We start from the raw sequence: 20,415 nt of genomic DNA, 5'->3' as shown, positions 1-20,415 counted from the left end.
ATTTACAAAACATGAATACTTAGAAGGTTCATCAGATTATTCACAAATGTACTGTTAAAATCACTATGGTCATCATTATTCGCACAAATCTGAAAGCCCTAGAAATGTTTATACTATTATTCACTAGGAACATTGCCAAACGCCACCAAAAGGTAGCTCAAAAACATTCTATGATAAATTTCCGTACTTCTCAGTTTTCAATACCACAAATCCGGAAACGTTTTACTTTAAAATTGTTAATAAGACAGCAGTGAAAAGTATGTTAAAAATACAAAGCACACTTATTCTGCACCTATTTATGCCCAGCTATCCTCATTAGGTTTCGACTTTTGGAGTGATAATATAGAAACAAAAACTGTCTGGGGCTCAAAAGACTGGCAGGTGCAGGGAATAGAAGCTTTATTTTGAGCCTGCATTATCCCTGAACAAATAATGTTTTTGAACGACACTGTGCAATAGACATCCTGCCTTGGCCAAGCCAAGATAAAAGATTTGAACAAACCATCCATACCTACAACTACACCTGATAGTAAAAGCACTTCAGAAGGAGGGGTCAACGTACAAACTATTTTACTTAAAAACAGAACTGATCCTGATTGGAAAAAATGGTTAATCAGGCCCACAGACACGAATAACTGTCAAGATAGATTCCTGAACAAGACACAAGGGTTTACATTAACTAGGCCAGATCCAAGATATGTCCAGAGACAACATCCAGGGATAGTAACAACAAACAGTGTAAGAAAACTGAGCCTTGAGTGGCTACAAAAGTCCACACTTACAGAGGTTAAACAACACTTATCTTTACTTAAAGATAGCATTGATTTAAGGGACTTCTTCAAAAGTCCTGCAAAATGACGTCATAAATGTTTTATATACGCAATTTATAATGAACCTTGGAAAGCGACACAAGCAGAGACTGCAGAACGAATACAAGAAATTAATCGTATTCATTTAGAGAAAGCTCTCTCTGTAGTTGACAATGGGTTAACAACTCTGTCATCCAGAATTTATTCTTTGGACAGCATAGTATCCTTTGCCATAGACATAATGGAACACGACTTGCTCATGCTACAGTATGGTCAGTCACAATGATGTTCTATAATGCTTTTAGGCTGGACGTTGCAAAATCTTCGTTCTGGATATGTGCCATGGCGTCTAATCAACACCATGTCATTGATTTCTGTATTTAACCTTACAGATAAACAAATCACTTTGGCACAGAGAGGAGCAGACTATATGGTGCTGAGCATTGAGAAACTGGAAAGATTACCATTAACTGTTTCAGAAAAACAGAATGGCTAGTACACGGGATAATCACTCAGCCTGTCACAATTTTCAATTTTCAATATTGTTTGAAACATTTAACAGCTGGCATTTATGAAAGGTTGGATAAAGAATACATTAAGTCAGCCTGGTAATTACCATATACACACATGTTGGGGTGGGGGAAAAGAAGTATTTCTTAGTGGTACACAATGTAAAAGCGCACTAAGCTGTACACTTTTATGTCAGGGTATTAATTTACATGGAGCCTGTGACGGTTCTTCGACCAATTTATCCTGCCACCTGCAAGGTTCTCCAGCAGCAGTGATAGATCCAATTTTTAGGCAGCTTTCTATCGGAAGCTATATAATGTTGAATAATCACAGCTGCTGTGGCATGTTGCCAGGAACAGCCTATCTCGTAACGGTGTCAGCCAGGGTCACTTGTTGTATGCAAGTATTGTTTCCTAAAGCTAAGACAGACGGGGAGTCGCCTTTATGGCCTTCACTGAACATCTCTTCCATTCAAATTTATACTTTAAGCAGAATGAAAGCCATTCTTTTACAAATAACTGTGTCAATGACCTCGTCCAAAGAGACATATGAACTACAAGTTGCAAGGTCCTCTGCAGAGATACATGCCCTATTATCAACATGCTGCCCTGTGCATTTCGTAGAAATGTTAGGTCGTATCTTCAACATGTCTGATACCAGTGGTATTGTACATGTATTTAAGACAGTTTTTTCGGGACTGTTAACACCATTCGAAGCAGTCCTCTGCATTTTTCTAAACTTCGTGCACTCCGTGTTCGGCGGCCTGCCTCTCATTTTGGCACTCGTAGCAGGAATACTTTTCTTGTTCCTTATGCTCCGTTATGGCAAGTCATGTCAGCAGCGACACCCAGATTCCCTTAGAGAACACTCTCCTGGCAATGAAGTGTTGTGAGCGCATGATATAGATTCTGGGCCTGGCTCGTTTAAGAGACCTGAATACCACAAGGTCTCTATCATTCCGACCAATCTGGCAAGATTGCATCTTACCTGTTCTACGATGCCTGCTATGTGGAGAAGAATGCGTGTTGGACATCTGTCTAACACTTCCATCAGCACTGCCAACGGATGTTAATACTTTGTTTGGTTCAGTAATGGCCCATGCATTGTGTAGTCCCCCGCGGCTACCAATCCTAATGACGCACACAGGTACCATCTCCATATCCGACCAACATTTCTAATGTAGCAAACGCTGGTGGCAAAGCTTCACATTTTTATGCAATTGGTTAACTTAACAAAGTGGTCCAACTTTCACCTACTGTGGTAGACAAATTCTTTACCAGCTTAGAAGATTTGATGTTTTCTCCAAACAACGAGAATTAATTTTGAAGTTAGCACACAGCGTTCTTTGGGACTCTGTATTCGACCTTCACTTTTCAAAACATAACTTCCAACTTAAGAACTCTATTTTTCTGCGATTTGACTTTTTCCAAAATTGAACTTTTTGGGGGGCAAAAAGTAATCTGCTTAAATTAGAACTATTCTTAGAGCACAAGAATTCTTTGAAACAATTCCAAGAGACAATATTTGACCTTGTCCACAACTTAAACAGTTTATATATTTTGTTATGGAATGATCTCAATCTTTTTTTCTGTATTTAAAGAGCCATTTCATAAATGGTATTTTATGACTCATTCTGATAGCAGTTCCAATGTCACACCACATGCTTTGAATGAAAATATTGTTTTTTAAAATGTGTACAGCACAAATGCTCATCTTTTGTGTACAACCATTTCTAATGCATTTTATGTATTTTGGGAGGGATTTTTATACATCATGCTTTAGATATGTTTTAAATGCTTAGAATTTAGTAATATCGGACATATTAAAGTGGAGTGGGTGTTGTATAGCGTTTTAGGATGCGAGCGAAATTTACCTATTCATGCCCTTATAGAGTACAATTCTAATTGCCCTTATATAGGCATAGAAATCATAACCATATTTAGACATAACCCATGCAGTCCAAATACAGGTATGGCTACTTCTACTCATTCCAAAAAGCCACAACAATTTCTTGGAAAACTCGGCTTCAGCAGTCAGGGACATCCCCTTGCTTGAATATTGAATTGTCCAAGAATTCATGAAGTTTTCAAAGAACTACGATTCCGTTGGGGTTCTTTGGTGACGGTATTATGTATGACTGTACGTCAAACTAGGCACCTTCTAGGTATAAATATGCCTATACTTGCACTAGCAAACACACAGTGGTTCGAAGGAGCTCGCCTATCTACTTGTCCGACACAGCTCGCTACAGCAAGTGCCGAAGAAAGCCGACCCTCCAGCTGATGCACTGATTGAGAGGCCGCATTTCTCCCGGCGAGAATCCTGCTTCAGTGTTTCCAAGCTCCCCTCGCGGGGTGTTGGGAAATCGAGTCCCGAAACAGAGATACCAGACCTCTGTCATTCTAAAACCAAGGTGCGGAGCTGATTAGACCTAAGAGAAATCTTGGCTAGATTCTTGGCAAGGAAAAACTAAACCTATGCTACATCTCAATTACTTCTTCCCACATACTAGACTTAGGTTAGGTACATTGGGGTAGGTGTATTTTAGAAGCACCAGTTGAGTACTTTTAGCCTTTGTTATTTATGTATGTATTTATCTATGGTTTAGAAACCATACAATGCTTTTACAGTATTATTTTATAATACTCTTCTTACTGTACGCATTATACTTTGCAACCAGTATTACGATTGAGCAGTTCATTTTACTTGCATGAGAAAGAAGACTGTTCATTAAAACACCTGTCTCTCTATTTCCTCTGTACCTCTGAGGAAACAAAGCATGCACAATTGACTGAGTAAAATATCTATCTATTGTTTCCATGACTCTGAAGATAAGTTTTATTCTTGGGGAAACAAAGTTGTCATGTTTATGTGGTTGTCAGAAACGAATCCCTTTTGTGTATTCGAGAAAGTTTCTAGTGACCTCTGAGCTAGCTGGCACTCACAATTAAGTCTAATATATTCGATAGAGACATAGTCGACCTCAGTCCTATGTGAAATCTATAGGATATAATATTCCAATGCGCAGAGCCTATTGGGAATATAGGAACTACACTGCAAAATAAAATTTAGCAGGAAAAAATACAGTTAGGGGAAGAAGTAGCAGAGTAAAGAAGGAAGTAAAATAAAGCAGTAGAAAAGTTTTAAAAAACGGAGTAACAGTAGAAATAAAACGCAAAATATAGACTAAGGGACAGAGAGGGATAGATAATAAATAAAAAAAGGTCAGACAAACAGGGTAAAATACAAAAAGATTGAAAAGATTGGAGAGAGATTGGAAAACAAGCCCCAGAACCATGCAAAAGATAGGAAAACAAGATAGCAGTGCCCATTGGCGATCGCGTGGTGAAGTTTGTGCGATATTTCCCCCCTGAACACGTCACCTGCGGCAATAACATCTCCCGAGCTTACCCGAGAACAACGCGAGCATACGCGAGACAACACGAACATGCTGAAACAAGCAACTCCACATGTGCGCGCTGCTACGTATAGCGTTGTGGAGTTTTTGTACATCTTCGCATAGCCTCGCGTAGCACGGCTACACGATCTTCGCCCAGGGTTAGTTGTTTCATGATTTATTGATGGTTGTATCATAGCAAGAAATTTAATATTAAGTTATTAAACATAAGCTGAGATCTAGGTTTCTTTTTACATCCAGCACAACAACCTTCAATTAGAAAAAAATACAATTACATCGGCTAATGGCACAGACATTTCAGAATATCAGATAATATTAGATAATTAAATGAGTCTACTTATTTCTTCCGAACGCACACACAATTGTCTCCTCATTGTCGGTCTTTTACATAAATTTAGCTATTCCTTTATTGCTTGTTCTCATGCAAATGAAGCTACACTTAGAGTGAACGGTCATAAGACAGGGATTCCTTTCATTATAACAGGCATTTCAGCTTACCTTGTATAACTATCAATATACCCTTTTCCCTTTATTTGCTCACATATGTAGATTCAATAAAACTATTCATGGAATAATAATAATGATAATAATATTTGCTATTGTTATTAAATGAGGACTGAGCATTAACTTTCATTGCTTCAACCCTCCCCAGATCTCTTTACAAAACCCTTCCCCAAGTAAAATGCTTGATCTACACAATAAAAGCCAAATGCTATTGCCTTATCCATAATTCGGTCAAGTGGGCACCATAACTTACATTGTTAAGTCATGTTAAGAGCACTTGGTATGTTTTAAATGTTATTAAGCGCTTGATTACCTGTGAGGGTGTCTTGGTGCTGATCACTGGCATGCAATGTTAAACTAAATTTAGAAGACATAGGGCCATATGTAGGTAATTGCCATTTACAGATTCTAAAATACCGAATTTTACAGATTCGGTATTTCAGAATCCGTAAATGGTATGTAGCAAAAAGTTCTGTAATTATCACCGAATCGGTAATATTCTGTATTTTAGAATCGGTATTTAGGCCCATAGGAATGAATGGGAATTACCAAATTGGTAAATATCGATTCGGTAATAGTGGGAACAATTCAAGGGTGGCAGGGTGTCATATTGACACCCAGTTGCACCCCTAAATCGTGCATGTGTGCACATGTGGCACACATACATGCCCTAAGGGCATGTATGTGTCCCACATGGCACAGTTACAAAAGCACAAAATAGCTTTTTTAAGGTTTTTGATATTTACCACCAACTTGTAGTTGGTGGTAAATAACGAATCCTTAAAGCACATAAGCACTCTTATATGTGCTTCCTACATACGATCTACCGATTCGGTAAATAATGATTCTGTAAATACAGAATTGGTAAATATTGATTCTGTATTTACTGAATCATTACTTACATTGGAAATGGCTCAATACCGGTTGGTAAGCCTGGAATTTACTGAATTTCGGGTTTACCGAACGGTAATGAGCCACCTACATCAGGCCCCTAATGAGGAGAGTTAAAGAGCCAAGTCTTGAGGGATTTTCTAAATCCTAAGAGAACATGAGCAGCTTTAATGTAGAAGGGAAGTTCATTCCAGGCAGGGGCATAAACCTACACAAAGCTGAGACCACCCCTGGTAGTTCGTTTGAAGCGGAGAACTATCACTGTTTTAGTAGAAGAGGTTCTTAGAGATCTAGTGGGTTGGTAACAATTGAAACTGCTTTTGCAGAATAAGGGACCATGGTCATTCAGGGCTTTAAAGACAAGGCACATGGCCTTGGAAGTCACTCTCTGCCTGATCGGTAGCCAATGGAGCTTCCTTAAAGGTATGGCAACTGAGTGATACTTTGGTATTTTCAAGAGGAGCCATGTGGCAGTGTTTTGCAGCGTCTACTGCCTGTTTATCACATGCTTATGGGCAGTTTGATATAGGCCATTGCAGTAATCCAATCGTTAAAGAGCGAGGGAGGTCACTATTGTCTCTTGAAGTTGGGGAGGAATGAAAGCAATAGTCTTCTTGATGAGCTTTAGGGTGTAGACGACCTTGGAAGCGACTGCACTCACTTGACGTGAAGGATAGCCTGTTGTTGATAATGATACTGATATTGCGGGCTTTATTGACAGGGATTGGAAGGTAGCCCAGATCCAGAGGCCACCAAGTGGGAGTCCAGAAAGATTGGTCGGCCCCAAAAATAGCAAAACATCCGTCTTAGCTGAGATCAATTGGAGGCAGGTATCATACACTTGCTGAAGTTGAGTCCAGTTTCTAACGAGTCATTGGCCAAGGATACCACAATTCAAGTATCATCGTGGTAGGACTAAATCCAAACGGCTTGATCAGTTTCACAAGGGGGGTAAAATAAATATTGAAAAGCATATGGGAGGCAGAAGGTGTGAGATACAAATTTCTCCAGTCTGATCTCGGCCATGAAGAAACAAACTGAGAAGTTTCCAAACCCTGTCAATGTATAGCACCTTTAAGTTCAGTTTGGAAAAGTCAGAGATTCGTATTTTTCCACTGTTTATGGGGGTTGAGTTGTTTTTGTGTAAGTTTTCATACAGATTTGCTAAATGTCTATAGTTTAGCAGTAGTTCATATTGGTTGAAACACTTTCTGTTCCTCCAAATGAATATGAGGTCTAAAGGTTAATAATGGTGATATGCTCCTCATTCTAACATTTACAACTACTCACAAGGCAGCTCAGTGACCACACTATTCACTTTGTTTCTGTGATTAATGTAAATATATCACCCTGTGAAGTAAATAATCAGTATCAATATACTTCTCAAAACTAGAAGCAATGCATTCTATTATATAGCGTTCCCACTGTTACGTGCAAAAAGCTTCCAAGGCTTCAGATGCTACCTAGAGTGCTTTTTTTGGCTTGCTGAAGATAAAGGTGCACCTGAGAGTTCCCGGAATACTAATAGCTGTGAAGATTTTCCGAAAACTGGCAATTTGGATAAAATTAACCAAGCTTACCGTCTGCTCTGCTTGCTCCGAGGACTGTTTGGTGTTTGGGGAGGAGTTACTGCTCTCCGGGCACACCTGTGCTGACTCTCAGCGGCTGGAGCATTCTACCCGATTCGGAGCTCGCGCGGACAAACACAACGGAAAACTTTGCTTTAGCGGTATGCCGGTGGATTCCTCGAGGATTTTGTCAAATGGGAATTGCGGTGAGGACTCCTTTATTTAAATAGCGAGTATTATTCTTTTGCTGGGAAGGAAATTCTGATCTTTTGAGAACATTCAGGTCATGCCCCTATGGTTCTTTGGATTGGAGGCTCCTCGCTCGCCGCAGCCGGCTACAGATAACTTGGGCTAAATAGAAGAATAGCTCGGTTATACTAAAGATGTGGTGGCAGCCTCGGTTGTCTGTTCTGGCAGGGAAAGATTGCCTATATAGATAAACACGGGGAGAACTTTACTACATTGTAATTCTGACAGCACTTTTACCTTTTCTAAGATTAAGTTTTTATTTCTCGCATACATCTGCGTCGAGCCCAGTGGCTCTGTGTACTTTGGCCGGATGGTTGCAGGACTTTTTCGTCTTTGACTGCGAGCTGCTCCAATTTGGCGGTTCCCCGCTTTTTTTTCTGGATTACGCTGTGGAGTCGTTCGCGGATGTGGGGGAACACAGACAGTGGCTCGAAGAAAGATGCCACCAAAGGTTACCACGCGCAGCGGGAAATCAAAAGAGCAACCTATTATAGCCGATGACAGTGAAGATATTCCAGGAGTAACTGATGAGAGAAGGGAACAAGGTGAAAGTGATGATCAAAATGTTTTTACTGCTATTCAGAGACACTTTGAAGGCACCAACCTTGGAAACTTTTGAAACCTCCCCTTCTCATAAGGCAGCCACACCAAAAGCATCAAAACCTATGACTAATGCTTCTGCTACTAATTTGGAACAATTGACAGAGCAGGAAAATGCGGCTCTGTACTATATAAGTGCGGAGAAAGGCACTGTTTGGCGATGAAGCTCTAGGTATGACCGGCAGCTTGGACAATCTTGTTTCTGAGATAGATTCATTGGTATTAACGGAGGGAGCCTACTCAAAAGGACTGAAGGGCTCTCAAGAGATTGGGGATAACTTTTATTCTTTGTCAGATCTGTCCTCAGATGAGAGTACTAATCTTAGTAAAGACTGGATAGATTATCATGAAGGCAGTAGCACGGAGGATGAATCAAGGCTAAATCCGGTCTCGCCAAATCCTGCTGTGTCTACTATAAAAAAAATGAGAAAAAGAGGGTCCCGACGAATTAAATCCAAGAATAGACTCTCAGAAGGCATGACTACAGATAAAATGATGGGGGAGACAGGAATAGAATCAGAAGCAGAATTGTCTGAAACATCAAGGACTGTTGCAGAGAAAACTATAAATGAGCAAAGTATGCCCCAAGAAATTATTCTGTCTACAATTTATAAAACCATAATGAGTCACAGAGCAGAGAGTAAAGCAGAAAAATTGTGCACACAAGTAACCTGTAGTAAAGTGAAGAAGCTGTCAGGTGTGTGATTAAAATTTGTTCTGATACGGCTGTCAGAGTCACGGAAGCGGAGTCTAGAATCTCTGCCTTAGAGGATGATCTGGCTGCTCAAAAACTTTAAATGGATTCTATTAAGGCACATTGAGATGACCTTATCTATAAATTATCTGAGTTGGAGAATCAAGCACGCAGAAAAAACTTGCGTATTTTAGGCATTCCTGAGAAGAAAGAGGGATCTGATACTAAGAAATTTGTCTGCGAACTTCTATCCGAAGCTTATCCGGAATTGACTTCCTGGGACTGGTCAATTGAAATTCAAAGAGCTCATAGGTTTCCGTTTACAGCTAGGAAAACGCGGCAAGGAGAGGAAGACCGTCCAAGAGCTATCTTAGTGTGCTTTAAGAATTTTCTAGCAAGAGAAGCCATACACGAATTAGCCAGACCAGACAAAAGAGGAGTTGCTAAAGATTGTAATTTCTTTGTTAGGACAGATTTTTGCCAGGCAAAGGTATCTAAGCGATGGCATCTCCGTCAGCTTATACCAGGTTTTCAAAGCAAAGGGGCTACTGTATATCTTCAATATCCGGCAAAACTTAAAGTTATAGCGAAAGGCCAGGCTAGTTTTTTTTCTGAGATAGAGGCTAAGGACTTTCTGGCATCTCTGTAGACTCTGATGGGTTGAGTAAATGTACTATTATTAGTGTTAGGTTTTCTGCAATCCTGCTCTTCTAGCCAGCGGCGTCACTAGGGTTGGTGTCACCCGGTGCGGGTAACTCATGGTGTCACCCCCTCACGACTTACTGACATGACCACCACAGCATTTTCCTAAAAAGTTACGGCTGGCCAATCAGAACGTCAATTACGGCAGTACCATACCAGGTTTTGCAGTACCCCATTGGCTGACCGGAAAAATGCTCCCTCAGCAAGTAATCTTTTATTTTTAGTGCATAAAGGTCCAGATATCACTAACTTTTCAGAAAAATTTACCCCTTCATAAGCACACCAAGAACTTATTTCACCAAATATTTCTTTAAACTACTAAACAGATTTACCATAAGTAATAGCATTCTTTCTGAGTAAAATCCTAACTTCTGCCAAGTTTTTTTTTCAGTATCAGAGAACAGTTTCCAACTAGAAAGTGTATTTCAAAATTATTGGCTGATTTCCGACACAATATGGACAGCGAAGCACTATTCCAGAATCAACTAATATACATTAGGCATACTGTTTTCTGCAGGGTGCAATGCATCATCACGCCTGAATGCCCCTTTCTGTTTACATCAACATTTTTATCATGGTTTTATTGAAGGCGAAAGCGATTTACCATATCTCACAAGAAGTCAATTATTGCTATCACATTTTCCATTAACTTAAAAGCTAGGCTAGGAGTCTGCTGCAACATTCTGACTTGAAGCGTCAGCACTTTTTTGTCTTCACAGACCCCGGATGACCGATTGTGCCAATAAATAAATAAGATAATTTAATATGGAGCCCACTGGAAAGTATTGACAGGTTTAGTACACCATTTAAATTTCATTTAAATTACTTCTTTAAAAGAAAAAAAGTGAAGACTAATAGGCATTTGCAAATAAAATGAGGGTTCATTTGGTGAGCAAATGGTCTCCTGTTTACTTTTAACTATGCCACTAAAAATGTGAATCTGACATTAAGTTATGCTGTCTGATTTCATGCATATGCCTTGTTTTGAGTCATATGGCCTGTGATTGTTGAGCACCTACATGCCGTTTCAGGGGTGGGAGACGCTTATACTCAGTTAAGGATTTTAAACAAATACCCTTTAACATTTGAAACCTGTGGTTTTTCTTTTTCATATTACTTCCAAAAGGAAATAAAATGGAAAATCCTTTTTAGATTTCCCTTTTTTTTTATCAGTACCACGTTTAACAGATCAGTGGGAAACTTTCTAAGAAAGAGCCAAAGCAAGAGAGCTTGTTTTTTGGAACATTTCCTGCAGTCACACATAAATAATGTAGCGAACACCAGCTCTGAAATAAATCATGATTAGAGATTGCTTCTTGACACGTCTCTTTAAAGAAGACTGCTGAAGCTCTCCTAATTTATAGCACTGACTGTGTGTGTGACTGTCTGTCTTCTTGGGCCGGCCTTGACTGTCTGGGAGTAATGCGATTATTGCAATGATGCGATCTGAATCTAGTGTGCCTGCCCTGCATTGCCACATTCCTCTAACTTCATTGAGTTCATTCGAAAAGAGTAAAAAATTAAGCCATACCTAAAAACAAAACAGTCATCCTTCATGAAAAGCAGGGGAGTCATAAACATTCCAAAGTTATTATACATAGCGGTTTTCTGATGGAACATTCATGAATCTTCACTATTTGAAGAGTGCACCACACACATCTTACAATTGACTTTATAGCGGCTCAGGCACTCTCTCTCAAAAAGCAAATACGATGAAGCAAGAAATCGGCACCCCTCCAGAACTCTTAGACCACATTGGAAAGAAAGCTAAACCTAACCTCATGATATGTCTCTCACTGTCACCGTGACCGTCCGTGGCCGACGCCGACTCACTCGACGACTGCCTGCTCCGGTCCAAAGAAGTAAGCACTGTCCCAAATTTGAAGGGGAGACAAAAGAAGATGATGGCTGGCTGCTGGCACACATTAATTATTTATTCTAGCCTAGCAGCCAGCAGCGCAACACCGCACGCACTCCCCTTCGCTGCCGTCTCGTCTCCTCCTTGGTGCATGACCGCGACGCATCAGAGGAACTCATCACAGTGTGTGGGGGCTGTCCCAGGGCCGTCATTGGAGCGCTAAAGATTGACGGCCCTGGGACCCAAACTGGGTACCCCGCGCATCCGCATCATCCCCAACACCACCTGTGCGTTAGTGCTTGGCCAGTGGCGACGTGCTTCAGCAGTGCACACTCACTGTCTGCACTGAGTATTTTTATTTTGTAGTAAGCAGTGCACTAAGCAGGTGCGCAACTGCGCACCGTGGAAGTTGCGGCGTCTTGCACTATAAATATAAAGCACTGGCAAGCAGCCGCAGCAGAGAGGTACCGTGAGGGCGCGAGGCTGGCTAACTAACCAGATTGGTGTCACCCCATGATGGGGTGACACCCGGTGCATTCCGCACCCTCAGCACCGCTCTAGTGACATCACTGCTTCTAGCTGAAGGGGGGTTTCACCATTCCATCTCCTCTTGGGTTTCTTTTTCTTCTCTTCTCTTCTCTTTTTTTGTCTTTTTGTTCAGATTTAAAATGGACAATATTCTTTTCCGTATCCCGGGGTGGGGGTGGGGCTGGGGGGGTGCGGCGCTCCATTACTTGCAGGGACTGATAGTCCCTGGGCCTCATATGGTGGGAAGGGTGGGCAGATCGGGTTGGGTGGATTGGGTGGGAAGGACGATGGGTAAGGGGTTTTGGGGTGGGATCATGGTGGTGGGAGTTGGGTGTAGGTAGTGGGGGGGTGAAAAATCAGCAGCACCCAAATTGCTCATTAAAGTGGTTCTCTGTTCCCAGAATGTTTTAAATATTCATTGGGTACATGAAATGTTAAGAGATTATGATTCTTTTACAGCACTGATTCGCCGTTATGTAAGGCTGTATGGATAGGAAATTAAAGATATGTACTCTGAATGTATGTGGGCTTAATAATGTCAAGAAAAGCAATGTATTAGCTAGAATTGTTCAGTTATTACATATTGATTTAATATGTTTGCAAGAAACCCATATTCCCTGGGCTAAAAGGGGGTGTCTGAGAAACTTAAGGTTAGAGTTGGTGGCTTCCTCTAAACAAACTGGGATTAAGAGAGGGGTGGCTATTTTAATGAGGCGCGGGTTGGGCGTATGTACTAAAGTAGCAGAAGATAAATGGGGTCGCTGGGTAATTAGCGAATTTAAGATTGGTCAGTTTAGTTTTACCCTCTGTAATGTATATGGCCCTAATTTGGACGACTATGAGCTTATGAATCATTTGAATGTAGAACTGGCCCAATGGCCCCAACCAGTGGTGATCTGTGGTGATTTTAATATTCTTATAGATGCGAGTATGGATTTAAGAGAGCATATGGTATATGCAGGTAGAAAGAAACAGGTGTTTACGACATTACGGGGCTTGATTTTAGAGCGCGGCCTTTATGATGTGTGGAATGTATTACATGCGCATGATCCAGGTTTTACTTTTCTTTTGGCCCTGCATACTAAATTTGTACGTTTAGATTATTTTTTCGTTTCATCATCATTGTCAGGAGCAGTTAACATCGAGATCCATCCTAAACTTGTTTCTGATCATAACCCCTTAACAATTGAATTAACAGTGGGCCATCAACTAAAAGAGGGAAATCGGGTTTGGTCCTTTCAAAGGAATTTACTATTGGATTATGAGTATCTTCAATTCATGGCCAAGATAATTCAGGAATTCTTTAAATGTAATAAAGGCTCAGCCCCGAATGGAATTGTGCGGGATACTTTCAAATCGGTAGTCAGGGGAGAAACCCTACGTTTTTCAAATATTAGACGGAAAAAAATATGGGCCAAAGATAAAAACGACTTTGATTCAGTTATATTAGCTGAACAGGAATTAACTGAGTCGATCAGACTCGGTTTAGATCGAGCCGTAGCCCAGAGAGACCTTACCGTTAAGAGGGCTGCAGCGTATGCTAATATTGCTGATCAATTAGCGTTAAAATGTGTGCAGCATAAGGAAGAGGCATATGAATTCAGCGAAAAAACTGGTAACATTTTGGCTAAAAGATTAAGAGAGCAAGCAGTTTCAATGATACATCTAAGATCACTGATTTAAATGGGGTGCTGCAAGGAACTAAAGAGGGTGTTTTAGAAGCTTTCCGAAAATATTATCAATTTTTGTATAGTGAGCCCTCGGCAGAACCATCTGGACTGGATGAAGGCGAATTTTTAAAAATTTAGATACCAAGGAATTGTCCGAAAAGGAAAAAACACTATTATCCGCTCCCATAGTATGGGAAGAACTAGAGACGGCTCTTTTAGGTTTGGCACTTGGAAAAGCTAGGGACCTGATAATATTCCACTAGAGTTCTACAGTACTTTCAGGAAGGTACTTAAAAGTGAGCTAATAGAGATATGCCAACAATCTTTTTTGGGTAATCCTCCAGATTCATGGTCAGATGCGATCATTGTAATTTTTAAGAAAAAAGGGAAAAAGGATACCGAAATGGGCTCTTACAGACCTATCTCGTTGCTCAATAAAGATAGTAAGATTAACTCAAAGATAATTGCCAACAGATTGAACGATCTTATGCCGGGTTTAGTTTAGAAAAGGCAGCATGGGTTCATTAGGAATAGAGACACGACAGATCACATTAAAAGAATTGTTTCCATCCTGGACTGGTCACAGGCTACCAGCTCCTCCGTTGGTGTGGCCCAGTTAGATGCAGAAAAAGCATTTGACAGGGTCTCTTGGAGGTTCCTGTGGTCAGTCCTAGCCTGGAAGGGCTTCCCGGCAGAATTTATTAAGGCTATACAGGCATTATACGCTCATCCGAGAGCTGCAATTCGTATTTCGGGTAGACTCTCAGGGAATTTTGCAATAACAAGGGGGATGAGACAAGGTTGTCCTTGTTCCCCCTTGTTATTTGCTCTTTACATTGAACCTATTTTAAATACTTTAGAAAATAATCTGGAAATTAAACCAGTAGAGATACACAACTGTGCGTATACAGTATTCGCATATGTAGACGATGCCGCAATTGTATCATCAGACATTAGCACCGCATTGCCTAGAATAGTAGAAGCAGCCGATAGATTCGGGTGCGATTCTGGGTATAAATTAAATGCTACTAAGACACAACTAATCCATTTCAAAGCAGGCAGCCCGGCTGACATAAATTTTAACTCGGAAGCTACGTACCTAGGTATCAAAATCTCAGCCAAAGTAGAGGATCTTGCTCGTTTAAATTTAGATCCTATAATAGCTTCTGAAAACAAGATGCTGGAAAGGATTAATAATCTTCATCTGTCTTTATATGGATGCAGTAATGTTCTTAAAATGCTCATCTTTCCCAAATTCCTATATATATTTAGGACACTCCCCTTATTTATTCCAACTTCTTTTTTCTCCCGTTTTGATAGAATGTGTTCAAGATTTTTGTGGAGCTATTCTCGCTCAAGGAGAGCTCTTAAATGGTGCATTTTACACAGATCTAGAGGGGGGTGGGGGGATACCCAATTTTCGTTTATACCATTGGATAGCCCTACTGCAATATATGGGGGTGCTGTTTCTACAGGATGATCCGATGGAAGATTTCACTCGTCCGTCTATTTATGAGATGTTATTGGGTGGTGAAGCGCGACAATGTTTAGTGCGTATAATTGAACCCAGTTACTATAAAAAGACGAAATTTAAAGTTATCTCGGCTGCTTTTGAAATTTGAAGGAAAGTAAAAAAGAAAATTGGCCTTCATTCTAATATACATTTTTATACTCCGTTCAAAAACTGTCCTTTATTTCCAGAAGTCTTTAAAGATCAGATCATGGCTAGATGGTAGAGACCTGGAATTCATCATATGGGAGACCTTTTTCAGGGGAATCAGCTAGCCTTGTTTGATTTTTTGCAACAGAAATTTAATTTACCTCGAACAGAATTTTTTAATTATCTTCAGCCCTGCAGTTTTATGGAACAGAAAATAATCCAAAATATGATAATACCTAACAGGAACAAGGTTATAGAAGCGATTAGATTAAGATCTAGATTGGGCCCTTTGTATCAGCTATTTATTGAAAATATTGGGGATGATCTAGCGGTATGGGAGGCCAAGTGGACAACTAGGGATAGAGCAAATTAATATGGAGAGAATAATTGCATTATCCTCAAATATCTTATTTAATGGGCCCCTAAAGAGTCAACATTTTATGTCGATTACGCATCACACATGTTTTTCCATTGTCCCAAACGTATTCACTTTATTAAGGATGTTGAATATTTCTTAAATCATAGTTTGAATATCCGATTGCAGCTATCTGCGGAGCTAGTGATTTTTGGTTTACAAGAAGATTTGACAGGCCGCCGTCCTGAAGCTGAACAAGGGTCTATTTTGCATGGATTATTTTGGATTATGTATTACTATCCAATGGTTGGATTCCGAACCACCGGCTTTTCATAGTTGGCAAGCGAGATTACTGTCCATATATCAGTTAGAATCTGCCTTGTATAAATCTAAGGGCAAGAAAAAGAAAATACTGGGCTCAAAATTGTGGTCACCTTTGTCCAACTGGATATGAACATATGAATTCTCTGTCTATACTATGGTTTTGCGACTTTAGTGTTTATTGAGTTAATCTTGCTCGAAATGCCACTACAAAGATGGACTGTATTCATGAATGATTTTGTATTTTTGTCTGCTTGCTGATATAAAATTGCAATTAAAAAAAAAAGAAAATGTACATGTCCCTTTGTCTCTTCAAGTCGTGTGAGAATGTAATGTGTCAGACTGTATGATGGCTGCATCAGCCTGTTCAAAGAATGCATGCAATGTGATGATGTATTGTATTTGTATGAGTTTTTTAAATACTTTTGCATACTTGTACAGACATTTTTAACTCCTCCCATCAGAAATTGTAGGAGATGAGTCTTCTATAAAGCAAATATGTAAATAATTATTTAGGTCTGGAAAAACCTCCGCTCATTTCGTACATTAACTAAAGATCCTCAAAGGTGCTGTGGCTAAATAAACACTTGTATAGACTGTACAAGCATATTAGCAGAAAGAATAAACCAGTGGAAAATCCTAACTCATTACAAATTTCTTGCATCTCTAACTACTGTACCTTTAAAGACAACATTTATAAAATTCTTCAACTCTATGTAAAGTATAAATCAGTGCATGCAAGTTTTACCCCCTCTGAGGCCGGGGTCATAAAGGAAGTGCAAGGAGTACCAGGGAGCAAGCTAGAGGTCATGGCTGAGACCCCTGACTACAGTCAAATGACGTCCATGCCTTGCATCCCTGTAATTTTGTCCAATCAGAGTGAGTCACTATTTGCTACTTACCGCAGGAAAATGAATGAGGTAGGTCGGATTGTAACACACACTCAGTTTCAGAACTTTGCAATTAGACCTCGTAGCAGATAAGTTGATTCACAAAATTCAATGCTAGCGCAAAGAGACGGGTCGCAAATTGTGACTTCAGTTTGTGACCAGTGTAATCTGCCCCGTACTTCTTTGCCAACGGAAGTACAGCAAGGTGATGTAAACACTTGAACTCTCGAAAGAAGGGTGTTCTCCAAGCTATTATTGAGAATATAGATCTCAGCGGAGAGCTGAAAGGCTGTACCTTTATTTGAGACCATGGGTCAAGCATTCCATATCATTTTCTTCTGCCTGAAACCATTGAAGCTGAGAAGTTGTCAGTTCTTTGCTGATCAGAGAGCATTGCCATAGTCCATATTGCAGCTAATTAAAGAACCAGAGAAAATGTCTGGGAATGTATAACAAGCATGTAAGAGGTGGCAGAGCATTGTAACAGACCTTTGATCTACAACCACAATCTACAAAGTAAGGCTAATGTCTGTGTACAACAAAAAACTGACATTAGGTTCTACTGTAATGGCAAATGCAGTTCAAGAGGAGTAGGGTAGAGGCATGGAAATACACTGGGCAATAAAGGAGGATGATCCAACAAAGCAACATCTGTTTTGGCTGCACTGAGCTTAAGTTCACAATAGTTAAAAAATTCACAAACCAGCTCAAGGCAGTGTGACATAAAGACGAAACTTTATACCCCAGATAACAAACGTGTAGATACATTTGCATATCATTTGAAAATGTTAATCTCAGACTTCTGGAAAGGTCCATGAGGGAACAGTGACAGTTGTAAATCTCTGGCAAGCAGGTTACAAGACTACTACGGATTACAATTTTTGGATGGACTTTTGTCCGTCTGCCATCGTCCCAGGGATAGGACCCACCCACCTATAAGGCGGCGGTCCCACATATGGCACTACATCTTCCAGCTGTTCGACTCGCTGCGGGGTAGGTCTCCGGCGAACGTCCACATTTGGACAGGACACCACAACGCTGGTATCTTGAGCTGAAAGACCGTTGGAGAGAGTTTTTCCCTCTCGATAGGTTACTACTAGGATTGGCGGGACACCATGCTCACACCTATGAAGAGTGGTAGGTAAGAACCTTTCCACCCACCACCATGTGTATGTAGTTTTGCACTTAGGTCCTGATGAAATGCTATGGATCAGTATTGGCCGTAAAGCATGAAAGATGTTGACCAAAAAGCACGAGCTGAGCCTCACTGCACTAAACCACTAAGCCAGAGAGCAGCCAGTCCATTTCTCTTTTAACAAAGTGGATAACCACCCCAATAAAAAGTTTCTTTGGATTATCCAACCTTTTTTAACACCGCTCAATCCTCCACATCTATACTTTCCTCTAGGGACCTCACACCCATAGCATCATACGGCAAGGAACAAAAGATCGGGTATTGCAGCGCCGACCCGACAAGGAGCAAGTCCATATGATGAAGCATGACACCTAGCTTGCTGGGTGTGTGAAGACTCTAGTTCCGACAAGGACGATTCCCCTCCTTCTGCCTCTTTAACACTTTGTCCACGTTTTATTTGGGGAACAGCATACTCTTTATGTTATGCATGTCTTGGGCACGTGTGCTGGACCCCGATAACAAGCCCTACTAGTCCCCCTCTTTTGTGATAGATTACAATGCGGCCACCACCACAGCGGCCACAAGTGCCATGTTTTCCATTGCGGCGGGTGCTGTGCCTGCCACATGGTGCAGGGAATTGTAGGGAGCGGGCCCCCCATACCCCAAACCAAAGGGCCCAGAGGTAAAGGGGGACCGCCCAGGAAAGGCTGACGGGGAGGCACATCGTAATCTCAACGGTGGTGCCTGTTAGGCACCTCCACTATTTTTGGGATAGGAAGTCCTCTGCCGGGCTCAAGGAGCCCATTTGATGCATGGCGGTTGGATATTCCGACGGCCATAGCGACGGGAAATGGCCTCACGATGGCGGTGAACCTGCCACCGATAGCCTGTCAGTGGCGGGTTTACTGCTGTCATAATCACCCCATAAATATGAACCAAATAAAATGTTCCAAAAACAAGTATTCATTGAGCTAGACAAGTCTTTGTGGAGCTTTGTTGTGCCCCACAAACGGTTCATTTGAGGTTTGTGAATGAAGAGACTCACCTATCTATACTTGGCAAAATAAACTGGTGTAGCTAATTTTAATTTTATAGCATATACACGTATTTGGTTGCAAATGATTCAGGAGCAATAGATATACATTTTAAATTAGAAACAAAAAAAGGCTGTACCTTTCTTTTCGTCACCATGTCGAATTCTGCTGAAGTTTCATACAAATTTTCAATATCAGTAATAAAAGCTTAAAACAAAATTGAAAAACATTCAAAGGTTAAAAGTGCTTTCTACTATGAGAAATCAAAATAAAAACTCACCAACGTGGATTTAGTTTTAGCAGCAACATTAGGCACACTTAGGAGAACTTGAAACAAAGTTTTTAATACTGATAAAGGAATGCCTGCTTTCCCAATATCACCTAGCTAATTTTATTTACCATGATGTTATGATGTCTATTCATTAAGAAAACAATTTAGCCTTGAAAAAGTCAATTGCTCAGCTGGATAAAACACATGTTAACAGCATGAAACAGATGTCATTTGTAGTTGCTTATTATCTTTTTCACTGGATCAATAAAAATGCATTTCAAAACTGTTTTATTGTTCAAGATAAACTGATAAATGCCTTCTGATTGTCTATAATATACACTATTATGCTTCTGATATCTGTTAAGTAAAATCATCCACCATACGGGTATTCAAGACCTAGCCTAATAAGGAGAGCTATCACTTCCCAAGTAGCTATATTCACATATTTATTTTATGAATGTTTTAATTTTGTGTATATAAAACAAAAATAACATTTGTAAGATTCTGCTTTTCATGTCTATTTTTCTCCATTGATATTGCTATCCTTTTGTTTTTCACTTAAGCTTGAGTATTGTCAAGGGACAAAGCCCCTGACTGGAGCTTGCCTTGCATACTTCACCTTTTTCACCCTTGCACTTTAACGCCTTCCCCAAATACAGGACTGCTACACGCGGCACACCGATGCTTTAATAATGAATAAAGAGCTGTTTTCATCAATCATGGTCTGGGAGAAGGAAAGAGCTCCTTC

The 20,415-nt window shown here is 40.4% G+C and overlaps 1 protein-coding gene across 1 annotated transcript in view; it reads right to left on the bottom strand.

The window, feature by feature from the left end:
* Window positions 1-20,415, bottom strand: part of LOC147661152 (uncharacterized) — a 515,544-nt gene that overhangs the window by 74,836 nt on the left and 420,293 nt on the right. Inside the window, exon 4 of the mRNA XM_086951279.1 lies at window positions 19,536-19,603. Within this exon, the coding sequence (XP_086807405.1) occupies window positions 19,536-19,603 (68 nt within the window). The remainder of the gene's footprint in view (window positions 1-19,535; window positions 19,604-20,415) is intronic.

The sequence above is a fragment of the Lissotriton vulgaris genome, unplaced genomic scaffold (genome assembly GCF_964263255.1).
Source record: "Lissotriton vulgaris unplaced genomic scaffold, aLisVul1.2 SCAFFOLD_368, whole genome shotgun sequence".
Lineage (NCBI taxonomy): Eukaryota > Metazoa > Chordata > Amphibia > Caudata > Salamandridae > Lissotriton > Lissotriton vulgaris.
The sequence above is the reverse complement of the archived record's forward strand: the minus strand, read 5'-3'. Positions and strand labels throughout refer to the sequence as shown.